The 26,557-nt window shown below is 38.6% G+C and overlaps 1 protein-coding gene across 1 annotated transcript; it reads left to right on the top strand.

The window, feature by feature from the left end:
• The first annotated feature begins 84 nt into the window (after positions 1-84).
• HABP4 (hyaluronan binding protein 4) lies at positions 85-25,197 on the top strand. The gene is made up of 7 exons (XM_082300951.1): positions 85-443; positions 10,783-10,930; positions 11,785-11,946; positions 13,951-14,034; positions 20,465-20,633; positions 22,158-22,340; positions 23,339-25,197. Exons 1-7 carry the CDS (start codon positions 158-160, stop codon positions 23,393-23,395), a joined length of 1,089 nt encoding a protein of 362 aa, XP_082157077.1. The 5' UTR covers positions 85-157; the 3' UTR covers positions 23,396-25,197.
• The last annotated feature ends 1,360 nt before the right edge of the window (positions 25,198-26,557 follow it).

Here is a 26,557-nt window from a genome sequence, read left to right on the forward strand (position 1 = left end):
GAGCGCTGGGGCGGCGGGAGGGCCGGTCCCCGCCGCTGCCGCTCTCGCACGGCGTGCGCGTTGTTTCGGCCCCGTGCGGCAGCGGCAGCCTCGGCAGGGGGCGACGGCCGCCGGAACGCGGGCAGGGCTGGTCGGGGGAGGAGAGGCTGCCGCGCGGATGATGACGGGGCTGGTGGGCAGCCCGGTGGCTGCCGTCATGCAGGAGAACTTCGGCTGCTCCGTCGCCAATCGCTTCTACCAGCTCCTGGACGATGAGTCGGACCCCTTCGACGTCCTGCGTGAGGCTGAGCGCCGCCGGCAGCAGCGGAAGAAGCGCGACGAGGTGGCGGCCGCCTCCAGGAGAGCCGTGCCCGGCGGCCGGGCTGGCGGTGGCAGGAGGGAGACCCAGAAGGAGCGGAGGCAGCCGGAGAGCTCCCCTGCGCCCGCGGCGCCGCCGCAGCCAGGTACACGGACAGCGCCCTGGCGGGGGCGGGCGGGACCGGCGGCCGGTTTTGGGAAGGAGGTGCCCGGCGGTGCGGTGCCCGGTGCGGGCCCTGCGGCGTGGGTGGCCGCGGGCTCCGCGCTTCACCGGCCTCTTGGCAGCCGCGGTGTGGCGTGGGTAGCGGTGTCATAGCAGGGCTGAGAAAACCCGGTTCCAGGTGGGGTTGTCGTGGTGAACGCACCTCAAGGTCCCCTTAAGAGAAAGCAGTGATGCCTGGGCACGGTCCCGACACGATGTTGCGGAGCACTACCAGCCGAGGAGGCCTTTGGATGTGTAAATGAAAACTTCAGCAATATCCGCAAGAGACAAGTGCAAGAGCATTAAGTCCTACGCTGCAGCATCTATAGCTTTCATGCAGGTTTAGCAGCCCTGTTGCTGCCTTTTATTGCTTGTCACTCTGGGCCGTATCCTTCAGTGCCTGAAGTTTGCAGGCGTGATTTCTCGGTATCTGTGTTTTCTGGCCTTTCAGTGTCTTCAGGGTTCTAACGCGTCCAAGAATCTCTGCTTATTTTGCCTCAAGCTTGTATTGGTGCACCAGCCTTTGAATTAAACCTTATTTGCTGGGGTAACTCTTCAGCATGGTGTTCAGGAATGGTCAGCTGCTGGGTTTTGACGTGTAATAATTCTTGAGGAAATAGGGAGTCAGTTGGCTTTTATACCAACATGTCTGTCACAGTCCTCTTTGCAGCTGGGGGCTTTGCTGGGCTATAGCTCCTTGCATTTGGAGGACTCTTTGTGGGTCTGATTGTTACGACTTACCGGTATTGAGCTTCAGGTTATTGGATTCAGTATCTAAAGTATCTGAGAGCTGGCGGGTTGTTTCCAAGTATTGAGAATCTCTGCACAGAAGATTCTAGTTTCACTCTCTTGAGTTGTAAATTCCTGTTCTCCAGTGCAGCAATGAAGCCTAACAGGTAATCTATTATTATCATATTTTCTTTTCTAGTAAAAGCTCCTGTTAAACTCACAGTAATTGTACTGTGTGTTTTAATGCCCTAGGAAAAGGCCTTTGAATCAGGGTTGTTGCTCTCCCAAGTTGTTGCCAGTGCTACCAATTCTATTGCTTAGGCTTACACTCTTCCCAAAAGCAGTTGATGCAGTTGTAGCAGTTTGTGGAGCAGAGAGCCTTTCAATGCTAAATATGTGCTAGATAATGAGCACCTTTGTAGAGGAAGATATCAACAAGTTGTCACTGTCTTTTTGGGCAGTTATATGAAACTAGTCGTTTTGAGGTTTCTCTGCAGTTATATGACTTTGTTGGAGATCACTTCCCCTAAGACCAATACTCAGACTATAACAGCTTATTTTATTTAAAGGTACTTTACTGTGGTTATCAACAGAAGTTGAATGAGTCTGCTCAATGAACGGCAAAGTCTCAAGTTCTGATGAAAAAGTTCTTGAGCAAAAACTGGTGGTTATCAGTAAACTACCAGGAGTGTGGTAGTATGTGAAGACCTTCTGTTACCTCCTTGCCTATACGTACCTTAATTCTGTGGCAATACAATGCCCTGTAGAGTGTCTTTGACTATTCTCTGCAACCTTGGTGTTAAGAAATCTGTTTTCTCATACAGAGACAACGGGCATGTGCACCTTATTTCAATTTCCTGCTAATTTAAAATGGAGAAAAGACTGCTGACTATAGTACCCTTAGTGAAAGGGCATTAAGATCTATTGTAAGAACAATTATTTCTCTTCTATATTTAAAAATGCACTTTCTTCTTTAAACATAGCATCTGTTCTGAATTTTGTGTGTTTGTCTTGGGCTTGTTAGGAAGGACTGTAAACGTACAGTGCATAAGATGCTAAACCAGTGTGGATAGTCAAGACTTGGTCTTGACTGTGTGTTCCTCCTTTGAATGTCTTAGCAAGTCTGCTCTGAACCTCTGAGTTAGGGTAGTGATGGTGTTAACTGGTGTAGCTGACAAATGTTAAGCAAATGGCATGTTGAGAGAAAAATCTTGTGGTTTTTTGGAGGGGAGGGTGTCAGCTCTTTATTTGGGCCATGCAAAGTTGATTTGTTACATAGGGTTCAACCAGAAAACTTCTGGATTTTATGTAATATTCACGGGGCTGTTAACTTAGCAACTGAGAATGACCAGCCTCTGTGGAACGTCCTTGTACCCCCTCAGTTTGGTATAAAGCTTCTAGTAATGGATGTGTTACTAGAAGAGTGCACCTCTGTTTGGGGAAATAAATAATAGTGATTAAAATTACTGAATTGTTAAACTAATTGCTAAACTTCCGGGTTTTTTTTTCCGTGATTTTGCGCATAACTACCACTAACTTCATTCCACTTACTAATAATTAAACAGTATAGGCTAGTGTGTAAACCCATCTGAATAGTGGAATCAGATTCTGGTAGTATTATGGTTGAAATGATGGAATTCACTGTATTATGCTAGTGTTCTTGGAATCATCTCATCACAGAACAGGGTTGAAAGGCCCATGTTGGAAGGGATCTCAAAGGATGGTCTGGTCCAACTTTTCCTAGGAAAGGCAGCCTTGAGGATCATCTGCTACCTTGTCCAGTTTCATTTTGAAAACTTTCTGTGATGGGGGCTTAACTCTGAGAAGGTTGTTTTAGTGAAAGGTAGCACCAGAAAGAAGTTCCTAACGCATATGAAATCTCTTCTTGTGCAACTTGCCTGCACTTTAGCCTCTTACTTCCATGGGGCTCCTTGTCAAGAGAGCCTTCATCATTGTAGCCTTTCAGGTACCTGAGGTGCTGTGATGTGGCTTATATGAAGCCTTGTCCAGAGAAGAGAGATGGCTCCTTCAGTCTTTCCTTGTATGGCAGTCTCACCAGCCTTTTCGTAACCTTCACATCCTTCTTTTGGATGTTCTGCAGCCTGATCATCTTCATAATCCTCCTTTGGACTCCTCCAGTCTGTTTTATCTAATTACTAGGATGTTTGCTTGTTTGGGCTACAAAAAGTCTTGTTAAGTTTAATGATTTTTGTTTTATTCTAGTATTATTTCTTGAGCATATTAAATCTGTAAAAAAGGGTCTTTAGAAAGACTCAAAGCACACACTATCTTGCAATGTAAGAAGTTTTGCAGTAGTCAGATTTTTTGTGGTATTATGTTTTAATGTTTGGAAGGTTTAGTCACAAAGTTCTGTAAGTTAGCCATTTTTTAAAGATAGTTCTTCACTGCATTTTTCAGAGCAGTTTTTACTAAATTTCTGGAGGTGTTTTCAATTTGAAGCAAACCTCCTGAGAGGACTTATCAGATAATGCAATACTTTGACCTTTAGAATCAAAACTATTTATTATGAAATTACACAATTGTAAGGAGACAACTTTTTAAGCTTTGTTTTTTATGGAGAAAATTGACTCCTATTTCACTGCCTATGAAAACTTGTACTTTTGACCTAAAACGTGTGTATTTTCTCTTCTACTGACTGTTGCTTTGTGATTTTTAGACTGTATTAGCTGAGGATTTGGGTAAAGGCTGGTTGTAGGTATTGCAGCTCTTGTAATTGTACCACTTGATGTTAACTCGGTTCATTCTTACCACAGTGACCAAACTGCATTTGCCAGCTCTTTATTCAAAAGGCCCAGTTGCAGAGCTTGCATTCTTTACCGGTCCAGGAAAATTAAATTTGTTGATCATGCAGTAATACTCTCTGTTCTTTTGAAATCTCTAAACCTTTGTTGCTAATACTTGTAAAAGGTTTTCTTCTTTCATGTACATATGATGACTCTGGTAACATTTATATATAGTTCCTGAATACTGCGTTTTTGAGTTTGTAGCTATGGTTTTAAGATGGCATGGAAAGTTTCTATGGAATTTTATCTTAGACTGCCTGTAATTTTCTTATTTTTAAATTGTTTATCCCAATAGTATTCTTTCAACTACAGTGTCATAAGGATTGTCTAGAGGGAAGCTGTGGTAGGCAATTCTGTCATTCAGCGAGTACTGGCACACATGAAAACAAAATGCCACAGGACAGAGTCTAACTTCGTGTGTCTCTTTGGTGTGTTGCTTGCAATAGCTGAAGCCTTTTTTTTAATATTCTGGGACACTCTGTTAGTCTTTTGCAAACTGTGTAATTAGCCATGCTTTAATTCACAAGATTAATTGTTTGAAGTTGGTATTAGAATCACATGGACAGACACATTTAAAGAGGAGAAAGTAAGATTGTTTTTGGAGTCATAATTCTGCTACAGTCTGAAATTTAGCAAAATAAGAGCCTGAGTGTGTGAATTGCCTTTCACTATTTCCAGTTATGAAGTTTTGTTGTAAAGGAAGATTAGTTGCCTGTGTATAAGTTGTTTAAGAAGTTTATTCACCCTAGGTGTCCCACAGCTGAGTCTCAGACATCCAGTTTCTGGGGAAAAAAACATTAATAATTGTGTGGTACTGCAGTAGGGACAGCTCAAGCTAGGTGCCTCACTAGGGGAACCCAGAACAAAGATATACCTGGGATTATATACCCTTACAACCTATGCGCCTATTCTTTGCACACTTCACACACCTTGCATGCACCTCTTACTCTGATGGTGATTTTTGTTTTGGGGTCTTTTTGTTCGTTGTCACAGTTTTTCTCTGTAGCTGTTTTTATCTGTATGGGTTGCAGCTTCTGATGATAGCCATGACTTCTCAATCTTCTAGTTTGCACTGTTTTCAGAGCCTCCCTTCATTGTAGCTGAACAGTAGTACAAGACTTATTCAACATTTCAAGGTGAAAGTTTGCAGCTTGTGGCCTAAAGCTTCAGCAGTTTGTCTGTTTGTTCTAAGCAAAACTACTTAGATAAAAGAATCCAGTTAAAAGAATTCAGCTAACTAAACCCAGTCTACAACAGTCATCCCTTTGTTTTTATTAAGCTTTCCCACTATTATGTCAGAAAGAACTCAGGAAGTCTTTCAAAGCATTTAACTGATATCCATAATGTCAAATACAGTGTTATTACGAGTAACAGGCGTAATATCCTGAAGCTTTAACAGCAAAATAAATGCACAGTAGGACAGTATATGACCATTTCCATTTAGGTTCTATTTGGACTTTTGTGAAACTACATTAATTAATACCAGTGAACATGTGGGTTTTTTCCTCAAAGCTTTTTTGGCATTTATTTAGCACACTGGGTCAACCACTGATCTCCAAGAGGCTGGTCCTGGGTATTACTAGTCCTGTTCATGACAACCCTAGATGTTGGTGAGGGATATTTCCCAATATTGCATTATATCTCAAAGTATACTGCTTCCTAAACTTACATGATCAACCTACCTGACTACAAGTTTGAGTAATTTTATTTTACTTTATTTTTTTGCATTTTGTTGGAGCCTTTTGTATGAGCTGGAGAGTGTACTACAGAAATTTCCCTTGCAAGCTTAACGGCTACCAACAGAATTTGGATTTAAAATCCATCAGAAATATTATTTTCTGCTGAAGCGAGGGACTCTCATTCTTTCCATAGCATACCCATTGCATGACACACTCCAAAAGCGTATTAAGAATCAGTATAAATAGTCACTTGCTGGTCATGTCACCACCAGGCTGCTCTTGCTAATTCAATTAATTTGGCCTCTTGGGCTATCACCAAGGGTGTAGAGGTTCAGTTTCAAGTCCCTCAAAGTTTCTCACCAATGCATAGCCTCTGTGTCGTTTTCCATTTATATAGTATGAAGATCCACTGGTGAACAGTATAAGATCTGAGGTCTCTAGGGGCTGATTTTACAGATCTGTCTATAGCTGGCTGGAGTGAAACACCTTGTAACAATCGTGATGTGGCTCACGGTTGGAAGGAACAAAACAGTAAAGTTGCTAAATTCCAAACGTGACATGCTTTTAAAGTAATAGTAAATAAATTAATGATCTAAAATTCAGAACTATTGGTGTTTTGAGGGGACAATGTTTCTGTAGAATGTTGTTTAAGAATCAGTTTCACTTTGTGTTACACACACAGTTATGTGACCTAGAACCAATATTCCTTTTACAGCTTGGAATATCCCTTCTTTCTTTAGACTCCAATTCCACTTCCTCTGCCTTCATAACTTCTTGCAATGGTTTACTTAACTGCCCTAGCCCTGGTAGTTGGGGGTCATCAGTACTGTTCCTGAAAAAATCCTCACAGTTGTTTTCTTTGTTGGTTTGTTTGGTCAAGGTATTTCTACCATAGCCTAGGACCTATTTTGGGTCTACTTTGTCCTTTTGAAGTATACTGGGAAGAAGGATAGTATTTCAAAGCTGGTGGGGGTTTCCTCCCTTTGTTTTTTTTTTGTGTGTTTGTTTGTGGTTTTTGTTTTGTTTTATTTTTTTGTTTGTTTTTGGTTTGTTATTAGCTTTTCGGGGGGGTGGGGTTTTTTTGTGTTTTTTTCTGTTTGTTTTGTTGGGTGTTTTTTTGTTTGTTTGTTGGTTTTTTGGGGGGGAGTTGGTTGTTTGGTTTTTGTTTTGTTTATGGATTAAGCCCAAGCTGTCAGTTCTACATCAATGCTGATTTTACTCTACAGCTTTGTGGCTACGGTTTTCAGTATTTCTGATATTTTTAGTTCCTTTTGTAAGCTTTTGGTGATCACACTCCTTCCCATAATGATTAGGTCTGTCCATTCAGGGAACAAATGTAATTCCCTATCTTGGGCCTGTAAGAGGTCTCTTTGTATGCTAAGGAGTCTTCTGTCAATGTGAGCCTTCCATAAGCACTCTTATTCTCATTTGCTCTTTGCAGGCAGTTACCTCCCTCAGCTTGTGGATTGCATGCCAGCTGCCACCCCCATATCCTAATGCCCCTTACATTAGGGAGTGGGAGAAACAGCAAGGTTTCTACTTTAGCTTATACTCACTGATAGTAGTTGCAAGCTGGGCTCCTTGTGGTGTTTGTCTAAAGCCAAGGCTTTCTACAAAAAAAAATTTAAAATTTAAAAAAGACGAGAGCACGCTTGCTCAGTAGGGGCCAGTGAAGAGCCACAAAACACAGAGAAATACCTCTTTCCAAGTAAAAGTCTCATTTGTTTGAGGATAGATGGTATGGATAGAGAAACTTGCTGAGAGCTAGACAGCAACACTGGAAAGGCAGCTAGATTTTGCTGCATTGTTTTAAATCCATCTGTTAATACAGAGATATCCAGTGTCCGGCAAACCAAGCAATGCAGTTCTTAAAAATACAAGTTCTGCTTTTCCAGTTGCAAGTTCTATGTACATACTTATTAAAAATACTTCTCTAGAAAGTCTTCTTATCTAAGTGCTGCAGTATTATCAGAACTAATACTAATAGTAAAGTAGTATTGTGGGGAAAGTGAAAATTACTTAAGTATGTTTGGTCTGTATGATTTAGATGTCTTGTAAAACTGAGCTTTTTTTCTTTAGCACTGTGTAGTTCCAGTAGTACTGGTAATTTTAGTATATAGATTCTTTCCCTCTAATAATAGCTCAGCTGCTTCTTCTGGGAAAAAAATAAGCTGGGTCTGTTGAAACACTTTAAGCATCAGATTTCTTTTCTGCTTCCTCAGTTGAGAAAGTAAAGTGATAGGCAACTTAGCCAACAGACTGGGCTGCTGCAGTAACCTGCCAGAGAAGCTGTGGTGATGTGGAAAATCGTGGGACACACGTTCAGGTGAATACAGGTTACAGATGTAATTTTAAGACACAAAAAAACCAATTTAAAGAGAGATTAAACTAGGTAACTAGGAAAGAGTGATCTTCAGTTTTCAGAATTGTTTGTAAGGCCTCCAGTAGATGTAGCCCAGCTCTTTAACGTATTATGTCAGTGAAATACAAGATTGCTCATGCTTTGTCTTGATTTTGTTGCCTTGTTTTTTTGTCCCTAAAGAGTAGGTGGCCCTTAAAGTGCTGTAAATTAAACTGAGTTTGTGTTAGGATGTACACATAGCAGAGGATTAAAATTGTATAGCTTATGCTATCACTGCTGCCAAGCTCCAGTTTGGTTTGAACTTAGGTTGATGCAGAGCTGAAAGTTGGGCTGGTTTTTGAACTGATTCACAAGCAGGTCACACAAACTCCTGCCCTGAGGGTGACTTGTCCTGCTAGAGAGATACAGATGCTGCAAACTCCTTTAATCCACTACTTCTGGATTGACTGGTTTGTCAAACCAGTTAAAGATGTTTTTGTGGTACTTATTACCTGTATAAAATAGTCTTTCTAGTGTTTAAAATCCATCTGCAGTAAATAGAGCCACCTGTTAGATCAAAGCGAAATAGCCCAGCACTGAAATTGGAGTAGAACAGACTACTTTGTCCAGTGTGCTCAGTGCTGCTGACATGTAATACACTGACATATATGGCAAGGAGGCTTGTTCTGAAGTACTTCTAAGAGGTACTGGGTAATAGAACCAGACACTATATTTTTAAAATTACTTCTTCGTCTTCTTTTTTTTTGGCATTATTTTGCAAGTTCTAAGGATCTCTTTGAATCTTGTGGTGAAATTGAGGTTAATACGAAGTATGTAGGGATGGGTGTCTCTGACTACTGCATTCTTGCCAAAGGAATCTGTTTGGAATAACTGATGCTTCTGATAGCCAATGAGAGGATCAAAAATTAATAAAAAACAGTCTTCTGTTGCATTCAGTTGTGCATTCAGATCCAAACAAAATGACTAAAATAAGGGCAGAAATAGTAGTCATTTTTTTCCACAGCAAGATTCCAGTTTGGAATTAACAATTGTATAGTTGGTAGTGTAGTTGAGATGTGTGTAGAGCGGATGTTTCCCAACAGTGTGTACAATTCTGTATCTTTTATAATTTTGCTTTGTGTTAAATCCTCCTGATTTGAAAAGCTTACTCAGAAACTGATTTCAAAAGTTGTCCTTTGTTCAGAGATTACATCATAATTTGGGTAATGCAAATATGCTCACTGCTTTAAGAATAGAGTAACTCCAAACCTTGAGAAGAGAGAATTACTGGAATGCATTGTGTTAAGTGGTTTGTAGTTTAAAGAAAAGCAAAGCTGGAGTTGCTTCTGCACAACAAATAAAACTATCTTCTCTGTACAATTATGACTGTCCTTACTGCATAACAAAAATCTTTTTTTACCACTTAGTCACCAAGTGGATAGTTCTTTGAAGCTTTCTCTTTATGCATGGTGTTTGACTTCATCCTCAGCACCTAAGCTTTGATCAGAAATCTTCTTATATGGGCATTTCAATGGGGCTATGAATTAATTTGCATTTTAATATTGTGACATAAAGTAGCCTTTTTTCTCTCTATGTGCTAGCAGCAGAGGCACAGTAGCCAGGACGGTCATTTGTCCACTAAACTGAGTTCGGTTATCTGCTCAGTGTTCCACAGGTATTTCTTGTGGAAACAGTAGCTCAGTTTTGTTTGAGACCAGTCTTTCTGTTCCTTACTTGATTGAGTTACACTATTGGCTGAAAAAGGTGTTGGTTTAAATATAGAGGCCTAGCAGTCAGAAAGCCTTGCTTGCTTCTGGAGAACTGTGTCCCAGATAGAGCACAGAATTTGGGAAAATGGGAAAGGAAGCACATAAAGAACCTTAATCTTCTGCTAGATATGTACAGGTTGAGCGGAAAACCTCAATTTATTCTATTATAATGCACAATTTCTTTCCATTCATTCTGCCCAACCCGGTCCTCCTCAACCTCAACAATGGCTGAAAGAAATTCTAAAAAGCTTAAATATATTTTCTCTTGGAATATGTTTATGTTCTAGAATTAGTGGTGTTGAAGTCTTTCTACTTATTGCTTGGGTCTCTGCCACGTGAACTCGGTGACCTTTAGTGTTGGCGAATGGTCCTTTCTGTCATAGAACAGCAGTGTGAGGAAGTGACCCTGCTCTGCTTGTTTGCTACCATGGCCATGAGCTTAGAGAAGCTGGAGGCTAGACTTCTAAATTGAGCTCATCTGGCAGGAGGTGTGTTGTTTCACCATAAGCACCTGTCTGAAAGGGGTCCTTCTCTTTCCCTCACCTTCATTGCTTTTGCAGCTTTCAGTTAGTCTTTTCCACTGGAGCTTCTCCAACTCATCCTGTATTACACTTTTAAGATCCTTGAAACCATGAGAGAAACAGTTTTTTTCTCCTTTTCTGTGACTTGTGAGCAAAATGAGATTTTTCTTTAGATTATCTTTTCTGGAAGTCTTGCACCTATATCAAAACCCGTGGCATTTTTCAGATTTGTCAATACAGAAGGGAAAATAAGTATTTGTCTTTCAACCAACAGTGTCTGGCAACATTAGCTTTAAGGGCTTTTAATATTTTAGTGGATTTGGGATTGGAGACAGTAAATCTGAACGCTGTAAGGTGTAATCAACTCACTTCAGTCAGTAGTTTGGTAACTGCGGCTGTGTTACTATTGAGCTGTCAGTAATCCGTGTGTGTTTGTGTAGGCCCGAAGCGAGCACACAGGCGGGGAGAACAACAAGGAGTCAGTAACAGAGGCACGGAGGCGAAACAAGACAAAACTGAATGGAGACCATCTTTCAGGGAATACCGTCCCTATGGAGCAGAAAGACAAGTGGAATTCACAGTGGAACGGTATGTATCATGCAGGGAGAACTAAGGCCCTCCCCCCCCCCAGAGTATCTACACGAGCAAGGGAAGGGAATGTTCACGTTAAAACAGATGTAGTAGCCAGACGTGACTTGAAGGCATGGTTGCATTTGTTAGTGTGCAGGTTTGTTACAAGACTACTTACTTCATGCCTGTCAGAGCTGTGGTTTCAGCTTCCTTGGGGGTTGAATTGGAGCATTTTTGTTGAATGTTAGAAATATAAGGCAAAACTGAAAAATGAAAAGATCTGAAAATGCACCCTCTAGTCAGCAGCACATTTATAATATTCGTTTCTGAGCTCACATACCAAGCTTTGCAGAACATGTGGAAGTTCCAAGTTGGAACTTGCTGCTTGGACAGCGAACGCATATTGATTTTGCTTTCTTCATAAGTACTGGAAAATTCCACCTAAACCTTTATTGCTTCAGAGTGTGGCTGTTCTTACTTTACACCACAACAGTTGGTATTTAACAAGTTGTCTGAAATTTTTAGCAGTTGCATATAAATCTGGGTTTAGATGGTGGAGCTATTGTATGATGAAGTTGTGAAGATTTGACAGTTTTATAATCTTTTGTTTAATATCTGTAATGTTTTCAGTGTTAATAACAGCTGATATTTCTGTTCCTGTTTGCTGTAATAATTACTCCAGAATTCAGTTTGTCCATTTTTAATGACGAAGCTAAAACAGCTATAGTGTGTGCTGCATAAAAATGCACTCTAAAAATTGTGCAGTAGCTGTACTGATGTGTCCCCCAGCTGCAGAAATATAATAATATTATTGTTTTTCTTCTTGTTAACTGTTCTATAAAAACAAAAATGACTAATTATCTTCTTTTTAGACCAGTGGAAAGATTAGACTATGAAAGACCAATAAGAGGTCGTGGTGGAGGAAGAGGTGTAATGCGAGGTAGAGGAAGAGGTGGTGGATTAAACAGAAGTTTCAATGGCTTTGACCAAAGAGGAAAACGGGAACTTGAAAGACAAAGTGGGAATGATAAAATGTAAGTGTTCTGTGTGCTGTTTCTCACTTAGTATACAAGTAAATAGTAGTCAGCACTGCAGTACTGTATTTTAGGTATTCTGTTCCCTTTTACTATATCCTGGTTGGCTGGCAAAAAGTCAATACTGGTTTTAGTTATAGGTCCTAAAAAAAAAAAGGAAAAAAACCTCTAAAACTCACAGAATTGTTTTCCTCTCTAGAGGAGTGAAAGCAGATGACAAAAAGGGTGGAGGTGGAGCTCGCAACTGCAGAACAGTTAAAGATGATATGAGGTACATCATACACTTGTGCCCATCATAGAGCATATTTTTCTGTGGCCTACCTTAGATCATCATTTTCATCTGTTTCATGTCCATTTTGAGATTTATAAGCATTGCTTTCTATTATTGTCATAATTAATGTAATTTTACCGTTTTTTAACTTGGCTCCTTCATGATGGTGAGATTAAATTGAAGCAAAGGCATGATGATGTTTGTTCACTTAAGACTGCCAGAATCTTTTGACTGGAGAGTTGTCTTTTAATGGAAATAAGTTATTACTTTTCTCAATAGTCAAGTAAGTGGGACTCTGGTATTGAATGAAATTGCTCCAAAATGCTGATTAGAAGATTCAAACTCTGTTAATGGGCTTAAAGTCCAGTCTTTTTTTCTTGAGCTTTATGGATAGTTTCTGAATTGCAAAACTGTAGTACAATTCAGTGTGGCTCTAAAGGTAATATTTAGCTGACTGTACCACTGAAGTACATTTTAAAGTGCTAGGAAAATCAGTAGCATAGTGATTAATGGCCACTTCAAGTTAAAAAAAAAATCAGGAATTTTCCATTCAATTCTGTATATCTCTTAGTGGTACTGGTTTCTGTTGATATTTGTAAAACCTCACTGATTATGATGGCTTTTGTCCATTCTCTGCACCTAGCAATATGTTACTCTTTCCAGTAACTTTTATTCTCATATACCTGTAGAACTCTTTAATTGAAGGCTGATAAAGGATGGAGAAAAGGCACTGCTTTGAACTTACAGCAAATATCTTGGCCCACATACACATTCATTGACAAAAATGCTTCTAAAATAAAATTTTATTCTAAAATAAAATCTTAAGTTTTAAAACTTAGTGGATTCAGACAAGCATGCTAAAAGTTTGAAAAATACAGCCTTGATGTGTAAGAATTTTTGGGTCTTGATATTCCAAATTCTTCTGAAAGGTTTTACTAACTTCTCTGTTCTACAGAATTTCACATTAGGAGTAGATTGGTTAGGTACTCTGGCTTTTCAAAGGATTGGCTAGGTTAACATAGTTCTGAACTGATCGTACAAAACTAGATAGCAGAAAACTATCTTCTGTAGGATATCAGGGAAGGCTGCATAAACTTGCAAGGTATTTATTGGCCTTATATATTTTCTCCCTAGTTAAGGTTTGGTGGTTTGTTTTTCAGTTCAGTAGCATCAGACCTTATATCAATGTTTGCTTGTGATGTGGTAGAAATGACATAAAATTAAAGCTCTGAAGGATTCTAAAAGCATGTTTGTGCCCTAATTGTGCTAATTATGCATTGAAGCTAACAGGTGTAAATTTTAAATATGTATGCCTGCTAGTGGAATGAAGATAAGTTACTGCTGTCATTTGACAGTGAATTAAAATCCATGTTACAGAAAATACAAACTTTAAAAGAAGCAAAAAGGCAAACCTGAACATCAGTGTTACAATGTAATGATTAGTATTCATGATTGAACTATTTCATCTGCATACATGCTTTTCACTTTTTTGTTTAAAGGAAATAAAAGTTGTATTTTCCTAATATTTCTCATTTTGTTAGTTGCTCGGCTTGTCACTTAGTACATCCTTCTGCTTATGATGAAAGAGTTTTCCTTTTTTTTTTTTTCCGTCCTTACCAAGGAATTCTGGAAAAAGAAGTGATGTATTGATTTGGTTTTTTTTCCAGTGTGACTCATGAAGACTGTGGTTTTGTTTTGTTTTTTTTGTGTGTTTTGTTTGCTTACTGTTTTAGTGGGACAGAACAGACTGCACCTATGGAGGAGACCGTGGAAACTCCTGAACAGCCAGGGACATCTGAAGGAGAACCTCTGAGCAAGTACAGTCAGACAAATATTTTCTTTCTAAATGCAAAGGAAACCATTAACTCTTACTGATGTACATGTATTGAGGGGCACACTTGAAGTGTGAAGTGTAAAGTTTTGCTAGTGCATGTATTTAAAAATAGAAAAGCTTTGTCTTGTATATGCGAGTATGGAAAACGTCCCTAATTCTGACTAAAGCTTGATTTGTACAGTTGGAGATCGCATTTAATTGCACAGTGATGCTTAACTTCCTAAGATTTGGTGATAATTTAAGGTGGAGCTACATATTATGTTTTACCTTTTTAACTTGTCTAATTTGTAAAAACTACCATGCTTTTTGATGTTCTCTGAGAAAAGGTTTTCAAAGGTATTGGCCATACAATCATACAAACACTTTGAAAATACACTGAGATACTGAGTTTGTATTCATCAATCACTAATATCATGGAGATATCATCTATTCATGAGAGGCTGTGGCAGAACCTGGAAGAACTTTCTGGAAATGCAGTGAGCCTTAGAAGTAGAGAAATTGAGAGAGAAATCTGTCCCTTGTCTTCTGGCTTTCATTTTAATCAGTGTCATAGCAAATAAATGAACACTGCCTTAAGAAAAATAACTGGGCAGTCTTTGTCCAAGTAAGAGACTTAAAGAATAATTAAATAGCATGTGAGATGAGTGAAAGATGGTCAGTGCAGTACGTCAACATCTTCTGTTGCTGTGAAGCCTTTTTTATGTCACGATGCGGCTCCAGATGTTAGTGATATGAGTTCATTTCTTAATTTTAAAGCTAACTAGACTACAAAGCCTGTTTTATATGTTCAGTTTGTTTAACCCTGTAACAGTTGATACAGCTTTGATTCTTTTAATTTTAGGTTAGCTTTTAAGATATAGCTAAAGGTGTATACACATAGAGAAATCTGTCTTTGAATGACTTATGACTGAAAAAATTACTTTAGGCTAACTTAAATCAGATGGGCAGTGTAGGTACACTGTCAAAAATGCATTGTATTCTCTAAATATGAGAACAGTTATTCAGCTTTTAAAAAAAAATTATTTTGTCACTTGTTGGTACCTTTACTTATTTCACACTTGTACTTGTTTCTACTTCAATTCAAGCTCTTTGTCGCTATGTCCCAATATCAGTTCCTTGTAGAGCTTAAGGCATGAGAAGTATATACAGTGGAAAAGGTCTCTGGCAGAATCTGCCAGTTATCTTTAATTCTTTCATCTTCCTTTGAGAGCACTAGGTGTTCAGTCAGACTGGGAGCCTTTCTGGAGATTTTACTCCTGTTTGTGTTTTTTTAAAAAATTAATTTAGGAATAGTCTGCTGAAATTAAAATGATTCAAAAAAGCAAGTAACCTACAAGTACAAAATTGTGTGCTGTGTGTTCTTTTCAGTGCAATAAACACTGTCCTGAAGGGTTACAAATCTATATACGAAACATGAGTTACATATATCTCACTGCACTTATCTTGGTGATCCCTGTATTTTAAAATAGGAGACATTGTGTGAATCCCTAGTGCCTAGGTCATTAGGGATGGTTGTATGGCATGCACCTTAACAAGATGGAATTGTTGTTGTTTAGCGTTTAAAAGCAAAAGCTGGTAGGATATGGTGTTCGAGCTTCAGGATGTATTTAAAGGTCTTACTGCTTAGGTTGCCCCTGCTGTCCAGGTAACACAAATTAGGCTACCTTGTGCTTTTGCTACAGCCTCAGTATTATAAAGGGTTGTGTGTTTGCTTGGGCTGCTGCGAGGGTCTTTCTCATTTTGACACTAAAATGCAGTGACTGCAAGGAAACCATTCATTTTCTACTGCTTTATTGCAGTTGTGTGCTTGCATTGAGAAAGTAATTGAAGACTTGGGTTTGTTTCTTCTCTCATTCTCTTTCTTCTTGTGTTTCCATTTAAAATTATGAGTAAAAAAATGTAATCCTGGAAGTTGGGAATAACCTGTCTGCGTGAAGATGGTGTATAGCTTTCTGACATGGTACTGGCTAATTTCTATGCAACTCTGGAGAAGAGGTTCTATGGGCTTCTCTAACTTACGGGGTCTTGTCTTTAGGACTCTGTTTTGCCATTCCTGAGCTTCTATTTGCAGAGTATTGCAGGATAAGAGTTTTTTTAATACTTGTATAATATAAATCGAGTTGTTTATTCCCATATCCTCAAATTTTCTTGAGTGTATCAACAGTGTTTATCTCTAGTTACATCATCCCAAACTGCATGCTACCAGCAGGGGGTTTGTTGGCTGCAAAAGCAAAACCTAACCTTAACCCTGTATAAAATACTCAGGTAGTGCAGAAGTATAAACTTTCTTCACAGCTGCTTTCTGTTGAACTTTTTAAACTTTTCTTACAGTCCAAACAATGGACTTTGTTGACCAATTCAAATTGGTAGATATTTTGTTTTTATTCAGTACAGCACATGGGCTAATCAATTCCTGTTCCTAAAGGTATTTGCAGAACTTGTATTTAATCTGAGGGGTTTTCTTACTTTTTTTTCTCACGTAATAGTCTTCCTTTTTGGTGGAGCTGTATATCATTTTGGTTATATAATAGGAAGCTTTAGCAAGTTATCTTCAAGATTTTTTTTAAGCTGTTTATCTAATTTGTTTATTTGTTTTGTTGTTGTTTGGTTGTTTATTGTTTTTTTGTTTGTGCCGGTTTAGACACTGTTGTTGTTTAATGGTGACATAAAGCTGTTCATAGATCAGGCCAGAGCTTCATAAGTACTTGATTCAGTGTTTTTCTTCCATAGTAAGTTTGTATAATTGTTGTTTGGTCTTACCTTGTTTAACTTTAAATTTTTCTATATCTGATGATAATGCTCTTGTGAATAATGTTTAGTGGGAAAGCTTCATGTCATTGACTTCTTGATAAAAGCTGGCTAAGCATTTGCTTTGTGCAGCTCAATAATACAAAAACTGATCTGAGAGAGATCTGCTGTCATTATTTCTAAATATATGGAAATAATAGCTGAATAGCTGAGCTAAATGGCATTCCTTTCCATTTGCCTTTCTTCTGGTAAAAAGAAAATGTATTTTGTTTACTATGTGCACAGTAATCAAGGCATAGTTAAAGGGCTATGGTCATCCATTGAAAACACTGAAGGAACCATTACTGAAGGCTCTCATTTGGTGATTTGGTAGGACTTTCACTGTGAATTCAGTTTGTTCACATCCAGAGGTTGTGCTTAGTTGTCTGGCAGTGTTTTGTAAGCATAATTGCTGGTGTGCCAAGGAACTTACTAATTTGATTAATGAAAATGCACACCAAGCAGTTATTAAAATTGTGTAAGGTTAGAAGGTAGAAAGTAATGCACAGAATGCACTTCCATGCTGACTTGGTGCCCAAAATAACTTGCTGCAATTGAGTTTCTGTCTAAAATGTGATATGCAGGTTTCTGTTGCTGTGCTTCACTCATAGGTGTTTCGCCTTGGGAGGCTTGACATCCTAAAACAGATTTGTACTGCTAATAACCTAGCAGTTAAAACCATCCTTTGCAGTAAAAATCAAAACCATATTTTGAAGTTGAAAAAACCAAATATTTGCAGTGTAAATCCACAAGTATTTCCTTTGGAACTGGCAAGTGGGTGTTTTTGATATATGTGTACCTTTCAAAGCAATAGCTCTGTTTGCTATTTTGAGAGGTCAGGTTGCTCTGTGGTCAAATGTCCTCATGTTATCTTATGATCATAGCAATTTAGACCTGAAAAGGGTCTTTCTGACCCAAGGCATGACCAATTTTAATTGTGCCTTCTCACACCTGTCTAGTTGATTTTAATGTACTCTGCTAATAGAGATTTCAAGGTCCCCTGACGGTCTTTCTAATACTTAGAAAACAGAAACTGCTATGTTAGGGTTTTTTCCCCTCCTGGATGTCTTGCCTTAATGTCATGGATATGCAAAATTTTATTTTTTTAGCATTATGTATTTTCCTTTGCACATCTTTAAAGGCTTCACGTGCACATTGTGCTTTAGACTTCTGCCTTGCAGTGCTATTGTGGACTTCTCACCTGTTCCCACACAGAAGACATTATTTGGTTGAGATTTAGTTCCACCCTACCAGTAATAACATCTGTTCCAAACAAAACTGTTGATGTGGCTCCTTATCATACGCAGTATGATGTTGAAGAAAGAACGGATACTTGACTGCAATGCTCCTGCGCAGTCTGGGGAGTTGGGGTCCCTCCTTCAGAGCTCCTGCCTTGTTAGTGGTTCTTTCTGTGTTTGGGTGGCTGATACTTTCGCCTGAGTGTACATATTTCTAGTTGTTCTTGGGACTTTCTGGTGATTGTTGTTTTGGTTGCTTGTTCTCAAATCACTGGGTTGCTTTAGCATCTCGTACCACTACTCAGCCATTCAGTATTATTGAATGTTTGCACTATTGCCCTTCTTCCGTGCAGTATTTGTGCCACAGAAAATGCAGTAAATATTACTTTACACTGTTAAACTCCCATTTGCATTCTTGGCTTTCTTTTGCAAATTAAGATATTAATAGTTAGTTCTCAAGTACTTTTTGCAGTCAGTTCTGTATCTTTCTACAGCTCTTGCCGAGGACTGAAACATTGTCTCTGTAATGTGGTAAAAACTTCGTGGGAGAGGCAGAAAAAAGACTTCCTAAAGTTCAGATATGCAATTTACTGAGAATAGTGGCTTAGGAAAAAATTAAACAGATTGTAATGAGCGTGGAACTATGAGTGCTAACCAGTCTTTTAACCTTGAATTTCTGGTTGATAAAGCTGGAATTGTCAAAATAACAGGGCATAAAGGCATGTCAGAGAGCAGGCATGTAGTACAGGACTTCTGTATTTGCTACTCTTCTGTGAAGTGAATTTAGAACTGTGTTAATCCTAGAACCAAAATTCAGGGCTGCCGTAGTGTTTGGTTCTGCTTCTCATAGTCGTTCTGGGTGTTCAGAAAAATACTGTCTAATTTTGGCTGGCAAGAAACATGAATGCTTTGCTGCAAGATCAGGTAAGAAGAGGGACCAGGCCTGTTCCTATATAAGTTAGTCCTATAATGTACAGAACTGTCACAAATGTGTGCAATCCAATGGGCTGCTTGTATAACTTTAAAAACAAAATACATTCACTGATTGTCATTTGACTCTGCATCTTCCCATGACAAAAAGTTTCCTACTTGCAGCTAATAAAGTCTATATTTACATTGGGGAAATCATAATTTTTTGGTAGGACTGTGGAACTATGACTGAATGAGGAAAACCAAATCCATAACTCTCCCAGTAGACAGGCTCTAATGAGAGGGCTTTCCAGAAAAGTCATTGTTAGGGAAATACTTGGCCAACTTCAACTGCTGTTGTAATGCATAGCAGTTTTCTGTGTGAGGAGAGAAATGGTTTCTACAGTGTCTTGGAGTAATCAGTGTGGGTTTTCCTGTAGGTCATGGTATTTGACTTGTTTATGCAGCAGATGGTTATGGTGATGGAGTAAGTTGTGCTCCCTGTATGTGATGCTCGTTAATAGGAAATGGCTTTCTGTGGGTATCATTAAATGTACACCTGCAGTGTTCTAATAGCTGCTGGTCCTGGGCAGGCCTGTCATGATCAGCATCAGAAAAGTGGCAGAAGAGTACTCAAGCAGTGATGAGTGGAAAAGAAGGTTTTTTTGCTTATGTGTCTTGTCTTATCTCTGTGTATCTTACAGACATAAAACCTTCTGTCTTTACAGTTCAAAATATGCAAGGCAGCCTCTGACATTTCATATATTTTTCTAGGACATATTGTTATTTCACTTAATGACAAATGAAAATGTGACTTAATAATTTTCATTTAATCAGGATTAATCTGGTTTTGCCAAGTGATAAATACTGTCTGCTTGTCTGTTACTACGTCTGACAAAAAAAATTCAAGGAAGCATCTTGTGAAATACACAAAGAAAATGTTAATTACCTGGAAGATGGCATGGTTTGATCATCATATCTTTTTGATGACTGAAAGCTACACTGAAACATGAATTCATCTCATCATTGTGCAGTACAAGGCAATGAAACCATGCAACTGGGGTGTTTTAAAACTGCTGTGTGCCTTTTTTTTCAGTATGGCTGTATTTGCTGAGTAGATCCACTATTAAACTGTAGGGTTAAGAATATGCCAGATCAAAAGGCAGAATGATTTTGTCCAGAATCTAAGTGTTTGAATTCAGGATGAGACTGGATGAGTACTAATACAAGAGGCTGCAGACAGCATTTGTTCATATGACTAACTGCAAACAGTACATAAATATATACTCTAAGTTACATTGATGTAAAACTATCACACATAAAGTTACTGTGGGGAGTAAGTGAAATTAATAACAATAATTTGGTGAGAAACATTCTAAATGTTTTGTTTAGTATCCTTACTTTGGAGATGAGTATTCTTGTTTGTCCTGGAATGTTGCAACCTAATGTTTTTTTACTTTAAAACCTGTGAACTTCTAGAGTTGCTGAAGGAGAGCCAATGGAAGAAGTGGTTCAAGAAATGACATTAGATGAGTGGAAAAATCTTCAGCAACGGAATCGACCAAAGCCTGAATTCAATATCCGGAAGCCAGAATCCACTGTTCCTTCCAAAGCAGTGGTGATTCACAAGTCAAAATACAGTGACAATGTAAGCACTGCCTCAGGAATTCTGTTGTAAACTCTCCTTTTTGCCCAGGGTTAGGAAACTGTCTCTGTTTTTTTTTCTACTAGTTTTAGTATAATCTGAATAGGCAAGAAAATAGTATCTAAGCTTTATCACTGTAATGACATGTGCCCCAAAACTGGCTTTAAATTGTGTGTTCAGCTTTTTGTCTCAGATCATCACCCCTATTTTCTATGCAAATATGTAATATATCAGGTTGTTCTACCTTATGGCTCAGCTGCTGCCACCTGTATAAGTCTCTGGTAATGCTGCTAGAAAAACTTGGTTTGTGAAACTGTTTAGCTTACTTGCCAGTATACATTTGCATGTATCTCAGTGTGCGCTTGGAAATATGAATTTTTTTTTAGGGTGTGGTTTCTTTGGGTCCTGCTTCTTAGAACTATCCCTGGAGAGCTTGTGGTGCTGTAGTGTGCACCCCCTCCCCACTTCCCCTAGATTTTATTCCATGATACTGCTTAGATTAAAATTTCAGGGAGAACTACTAGTTCTGAGGAGAGAGGGGAAGCTTCTTTCAGATTCTAGCTTACTTAGATTTCAGATTTTGGGGGTCACAAAAGTATGTGCATATAGTCTAGCATGATGGAATTTTGATCCTTGAAGTCTACATGCATTTATGAATACACATCTTTTCTCTAGTTATAATATTAGCATCAAAAGTTGCTTAATCACTTTAGGTCATTGTGTCTGCATTCTTTTTAGTGAAACTTTCAAGGTCAGAGTTGCTGTTACCCCCTCTTTCTTTTCTGAGAGAGGCAGTGGTAAGGGTGGGGAGAATACCTTCCACAAGCTCCAAAGAGAGGACACAGCTGTGTGAAGAGTACATACAAGTTTCTGTTCTTCTTGCCTGTAAAGTTTCTCTTTTGGTAGTATCAAGAGACCTTGTTAAAATGAACACAGAACAGGAGGTACAGGAACTGTGTAACATAGGCAAGTGAAATCCCTGAATTAGACACTGAATAAGTGATCATTGTAAAGGATGAGTTAACACATACTTTATCATAACTACAGTCCCCATTAAAGTTATGCTGGGAAATAGTCTGACACCGACTAGCTATTAGGAACAGTTAAAACAGTAATCTCGTAGCTGCAGGCATGTAGATGAATACATCGGTTAGGTAGCTTTGGTATGGCCTTTTAACCATTATTTGGAGATAGCTGTAGGAGTAAGTACCTTAGGTCTGACTCTCTCTAGTCCCTTTGAAAACCTCCTAGATTACATTTCTGAAAAACCTCTTCTGTATTATGGAGTTGGTACAGAAGCTTTTGTTGCCAGGAATCTCTGAGCCAACAAAGAACTATCCCAGGCATCTGGGAAGCTGCAATTACCTCATCTATGTTAAAATCCTGTGCAAGTTAAGGCTTGTCTTGTGCTTCAGATGCTGCCTTGGTTCATCTGCTGCTTAGTCTATAAGTGTGCATGTGTGTCTGGGAAGTGAGAAGCTCATTCGTACATGAAAACTGTAGGCTTTAACCAGATATTCTTTCTAGTTGCAAAAAGAAGACTTTGAAGATGATTCTCATGTCTTTCGAAAACCAGTGAATGATATAACTTCTCAGTTGGATATTAATTTTGGGAGTCTTCCTCGCCCTGGCCGTGGATCAAGAGGAGCACGAGGTGGTCGTGGTCGTGGCAGAAGACCTGAAGAGACAGGACCTCGACCAGAAGTAGTGGTAATAGATGTTACGGTTTTGTTGCTGTTTCTTGGGGGTTTTTTTCTGTTACTGGTGGTGTTTATGTCCTGCCCCTTTCTGTGTGGAATTTCAATTTGGATTTCTGTAGTGACAGACTTGTTTTTAATTCCTGTCTCATAGTATGTTGTCCTGCTTGAGTTCCTGGCCTATATTATGTTACTTGAAATTAAATACTGATTCAGGCTCACAACTCAGAACACATTTCAAAAGGTCTGATGGTAACTAGAGGAAGGGATGCAATGAGGATTTTTTTTCTGCAATGAGTTTTGATATAAGCTGGGAAGTAATTAAAATAACTGAAGGCTTGTATCTCTTTGAAAAATTTCAGTGTGATACAGTAATACTTTGATTACTGACAGTGAGATCAGTAAATCTATGATAATGATTCATGAGTTCAATATAACCATTATAAAAAACTTCCACTTACCTCTGGGGAAAAAAAAAGCATTGGCACACTGGAAAATGGCATCTTTATTCTACATGCTAACAGAAGCTTTACTGTGATTAAAATGCTTTAAGACCAGGAACTTTCAGAATAATATGGAAGAGTTGATGCATTTGTTTCATCTGGAAGAAAAAGGTTCTTTATGGTAACAGATCAGAGAGATTAAAACTACAATCCAATACATTCAGTAGTTCTAGAATGTAAAAATATAGTAATGGTGCTTCTAAAAATATGCAGTATTTTGCTTAAGACTGCTTTACTTTTTTTTTCATTCAGTGCTGCAGAACTTGTGACCTTCTGGTCTTCTCCAGGCAGCATTATAAATACATTCACACTGGAAAAAAAATTACAGTAGTCATAAGTTCTGAGATAAATGTGCGTGATAGTGATGGATACAATTTGAGTAGAAGTAGCATTTAGTAGTAGTAGCATTTGAGTATAAGAATGAACCCTTTTGAGGGTAAAATACATATATGTAGCTGTGAGATACTTTTGAAATGCATTCATTTTTATAAAACTTCTTACTTCATAGGTGCAGCTTGTTGCTCCAAATCCTGATGATCCTGAGGATTTTCCAGCTTTAGCTTGAAGAACCATCCTGAATGGTGGTATCTCAAAGTCGTGTTGTAACTATGAAGAGACCAGTTCTATGCTGGTGTAGATTGAGGAAGTCTGTTTCCCTTCTGGAAAGTTGTTTGGGTGTTTGGTGTGGAATGATTGCAGCTGTCTGCTAATAGAGTTGGGTTCTAGAAATACGGGTGGACTGAGATCCTGTCACAGGTTTCAGTGTCTGCCTCCAATTGTGAAACCTATGGGAAGGCTTACAGTACTTCCCTACTAGGCTTCAAGTGAAGTTAAAGGGAAGAGCGTTTAAAAATGTATATATAGAGATTATATCAAGTTCTCCATGACACCATGGTGAAATGTAAACTGTACAACACGATCTACAACTGGGACTCAATTTCACTGTACATTTGAAAGCTGGGGTTTTTTGGGTGAAGTGTATATTTCAGGCAGTCACAAGTTGCAGTTCTTCAGGGTTTGGCAAATAAAGAAAAGTGCACATTGGTTTGGGTTTGAGGTATTATTTTAAGAAGTCAGAGTGGTAGGTGGAGGCTTTTGCTATTTGGATGTACTCTGGGGTAAAAAAAAGAGGGGAAAAAACCCAAACCCTAAACAGCAATCAGTACTCACCAAAAAAAGTGAACATCTCTCTAAGTGGAAATGATCTTTAAAATCAAGGCAGCACAGATGCTTTGAATTGACACCTAACCATAAGTCCTACTTCAGTAACAAGATATAGTCTAATTACTTTGAAGAAAAAGTAAAATAATAATTTTGATCTAAAACCAGAACTAAATTATTAAGGAAGCTTTTAATTTTAGCAGGAGCAACTATAAACTAAAATGTTTCATGCCTTACCAAGAAGTTTGTGATATTGGGGATGAGGTGCAATGTTCTTTCATTGCATCTTTAACATACTTGAGTGAGATTTTCTAACTTGTTTCCTGTCCAAGGGGACACTGAGAGCCATTGTAGGGGATCTGAGAGAAACAAGAAGATGGTGCCAGAGGTGATGACAGAAATAAATGAGAGGACAAGCATACTGGACATTTTGGAAGCAGCTGTCAGCCTCACAGGAGTCTTCAAATGCCTGCTCAACTTGAATACATTCTTTCAATTTACTGGGAAAGCCGATGAATATAAACCTTTCACTTTTTCCAGTTCTGTGCCTCACTTCTAAGCAGTCTCCTTTGAAAGCAAACAGTGGATGAAACTTAAAAGAAAAAAAAGTTTTGCTTTGGAGTAAGCTCTAAGAGTGCTCAGAATCTTAAAAGACTTTTCTCACTTACAAGGCTTTGCTCAAATAGGGTGTAGTCATCCTAGAAAGACTCTTTTCTATATGCTCCAAACAGATGGTCTGCAGAGTAGTTCAGCCCAAAGGATTTTTTCTTACATTGTTAAATTACTTGTATGACAATTTGCTATAACATGAGATTTTGTATTCCACGAGAAGTTCATCTTAGTGGCATAGAGATGCTCTGACTTGTAGTAGGAAGAAGTGCAAAAGCAAAGTACTGGTGTTAAGGGAACCCATGCTGCTGCTATTTGAGTAACTGAACTGGATGAAATAATGCATGACTCCTTCACTTTGTAGTCACAGGGTGTTACTTGACATCATTGCAGTTTAAGATTTACCTGCTGCTGCCCTTTTTACAGGTGGTGTTTGTTTCTGCCAAAAATGGCAATTTAATGAATGTGAAAGTGATTTTTGTCAGTGGGATTCTTGGAATATTTTGCTTGTTCTTCCCTTCCTGTTCCCATTTTCCCATTGGACAGGGAAGAATGTGTCTGAATTCTTGTTTATATTTTTACTTGCCAGAGTGAGTGTGTGCATAGATGTGGAGAGCTTCTTTGCAGGGCTTCTGTTTCCTGTCATGTTTTGAATGTAGCCTTCTCTTCTACTAAGAGCTCTTTTCGCTATGAAAAGTGATCATGTACTTAAAAGTAACCCTCTGTTCTTCTACTAAAACTGTCAATCTTTGCTATGCTGTGCTACTGGGATCAATCTGCTGCGATGTGTTTGGTTTAGTTCTGAATGTTCTCTGGGAAGGCTGAGAGATTTTCATTTTTTAGTCTCCTTCCTGCTGTTGCAAAGTTACTGTTTATTCCTCTAACTTTGATCATCTGCCTTTCAAAACAGAATGACAAATAGGTTCTTTGGGGAATGCTTTAAAGGACTTGTGAAAATTTATCTGTATAATCTACTTTTGGTCAGCAGATTGTTAAACTCCTGGTTAAAAGGGAAAAAGGCTGGTTACAAGACTGTTTAATTAAAAACAGAACAAACTGACCAACACTAAAAAAATACAACCCAAAACTTTGTGAGAATGAGATTTAGTATAGTTGATTACTGCTGAAACAAGAAGTTTCTTAGAGCAGCTGTATGTGACAATTCTATTTTTCAGTCTGTCAGACTTGAATATGGCTTAAGAGTTTCTCTAGTTGATGGTATATCCGAGTAGAGAAAAGAAATTAACTGTAAGTGATGACAGTGATTCAACTTTGCCTAGCTGTGATAAGAGAACTGTAAATCTCAGTCATCTGTCACATTTAAGGTACCAAAATAGCTGTATCTGTTAAGCACATATTTGCTGCTGTCACTCCTGGTGTAGCTTTACTCCTTCATGTAAAGCAGCTGGTAGCTGGTGTAAATATATACACAAACACTAGTAGAACATGGCATGCATATTAAGAAGAGATTAAATTGTGTTGCAGATCTTAGTCATGTTACTCTTTAATGCACTGCTACCAGCAACTCTTTGGATTAATGTAGTGAGTGGCCTAGGAAAAACTGCTGCATTTCAGGTTTAAGTTTTAGATTAATGTAAGTCGCAGTAAGTTTGCAAAGAAAGGAATCCACCTCTCTCCATGACTGTCATTTATATATGATAGTGTTGATATGATGTAGTTCAGTTGAATCATATGCAGTGCTATGGTTTAGGATTGGCAAGAGTGAGATGAAAGTGCCTTTAGAAGAAAGAGGAGAGGAATGTCTGTGTTTTAAGATAAGAGTACCAAAGAATGAAAAAACAGACTCAGAAGTAAAAAACCCTGAGTTGATAAATAGGAATATTGGGCATTTGAGCCCACAGGAAATGAGCTTTCAGCTGGTTATACCTTTTTTGTAAGAAAACAAGTGTTGGGGTGTAAGTGTGCTTTGGGCCCAAAAACCCTGAATCTGTACCTC

This window comes from Coloeus monedula, assembly GCF_965178545.1.
Source record: "Coloeus monedula genome assembly, chromosome: Z".
Lineage (NCBI taxonomy): Eukaryota > Metazoa > Chordata > Aves > Passeriformes > Corvidae > Coloeus > Coloeus monedula.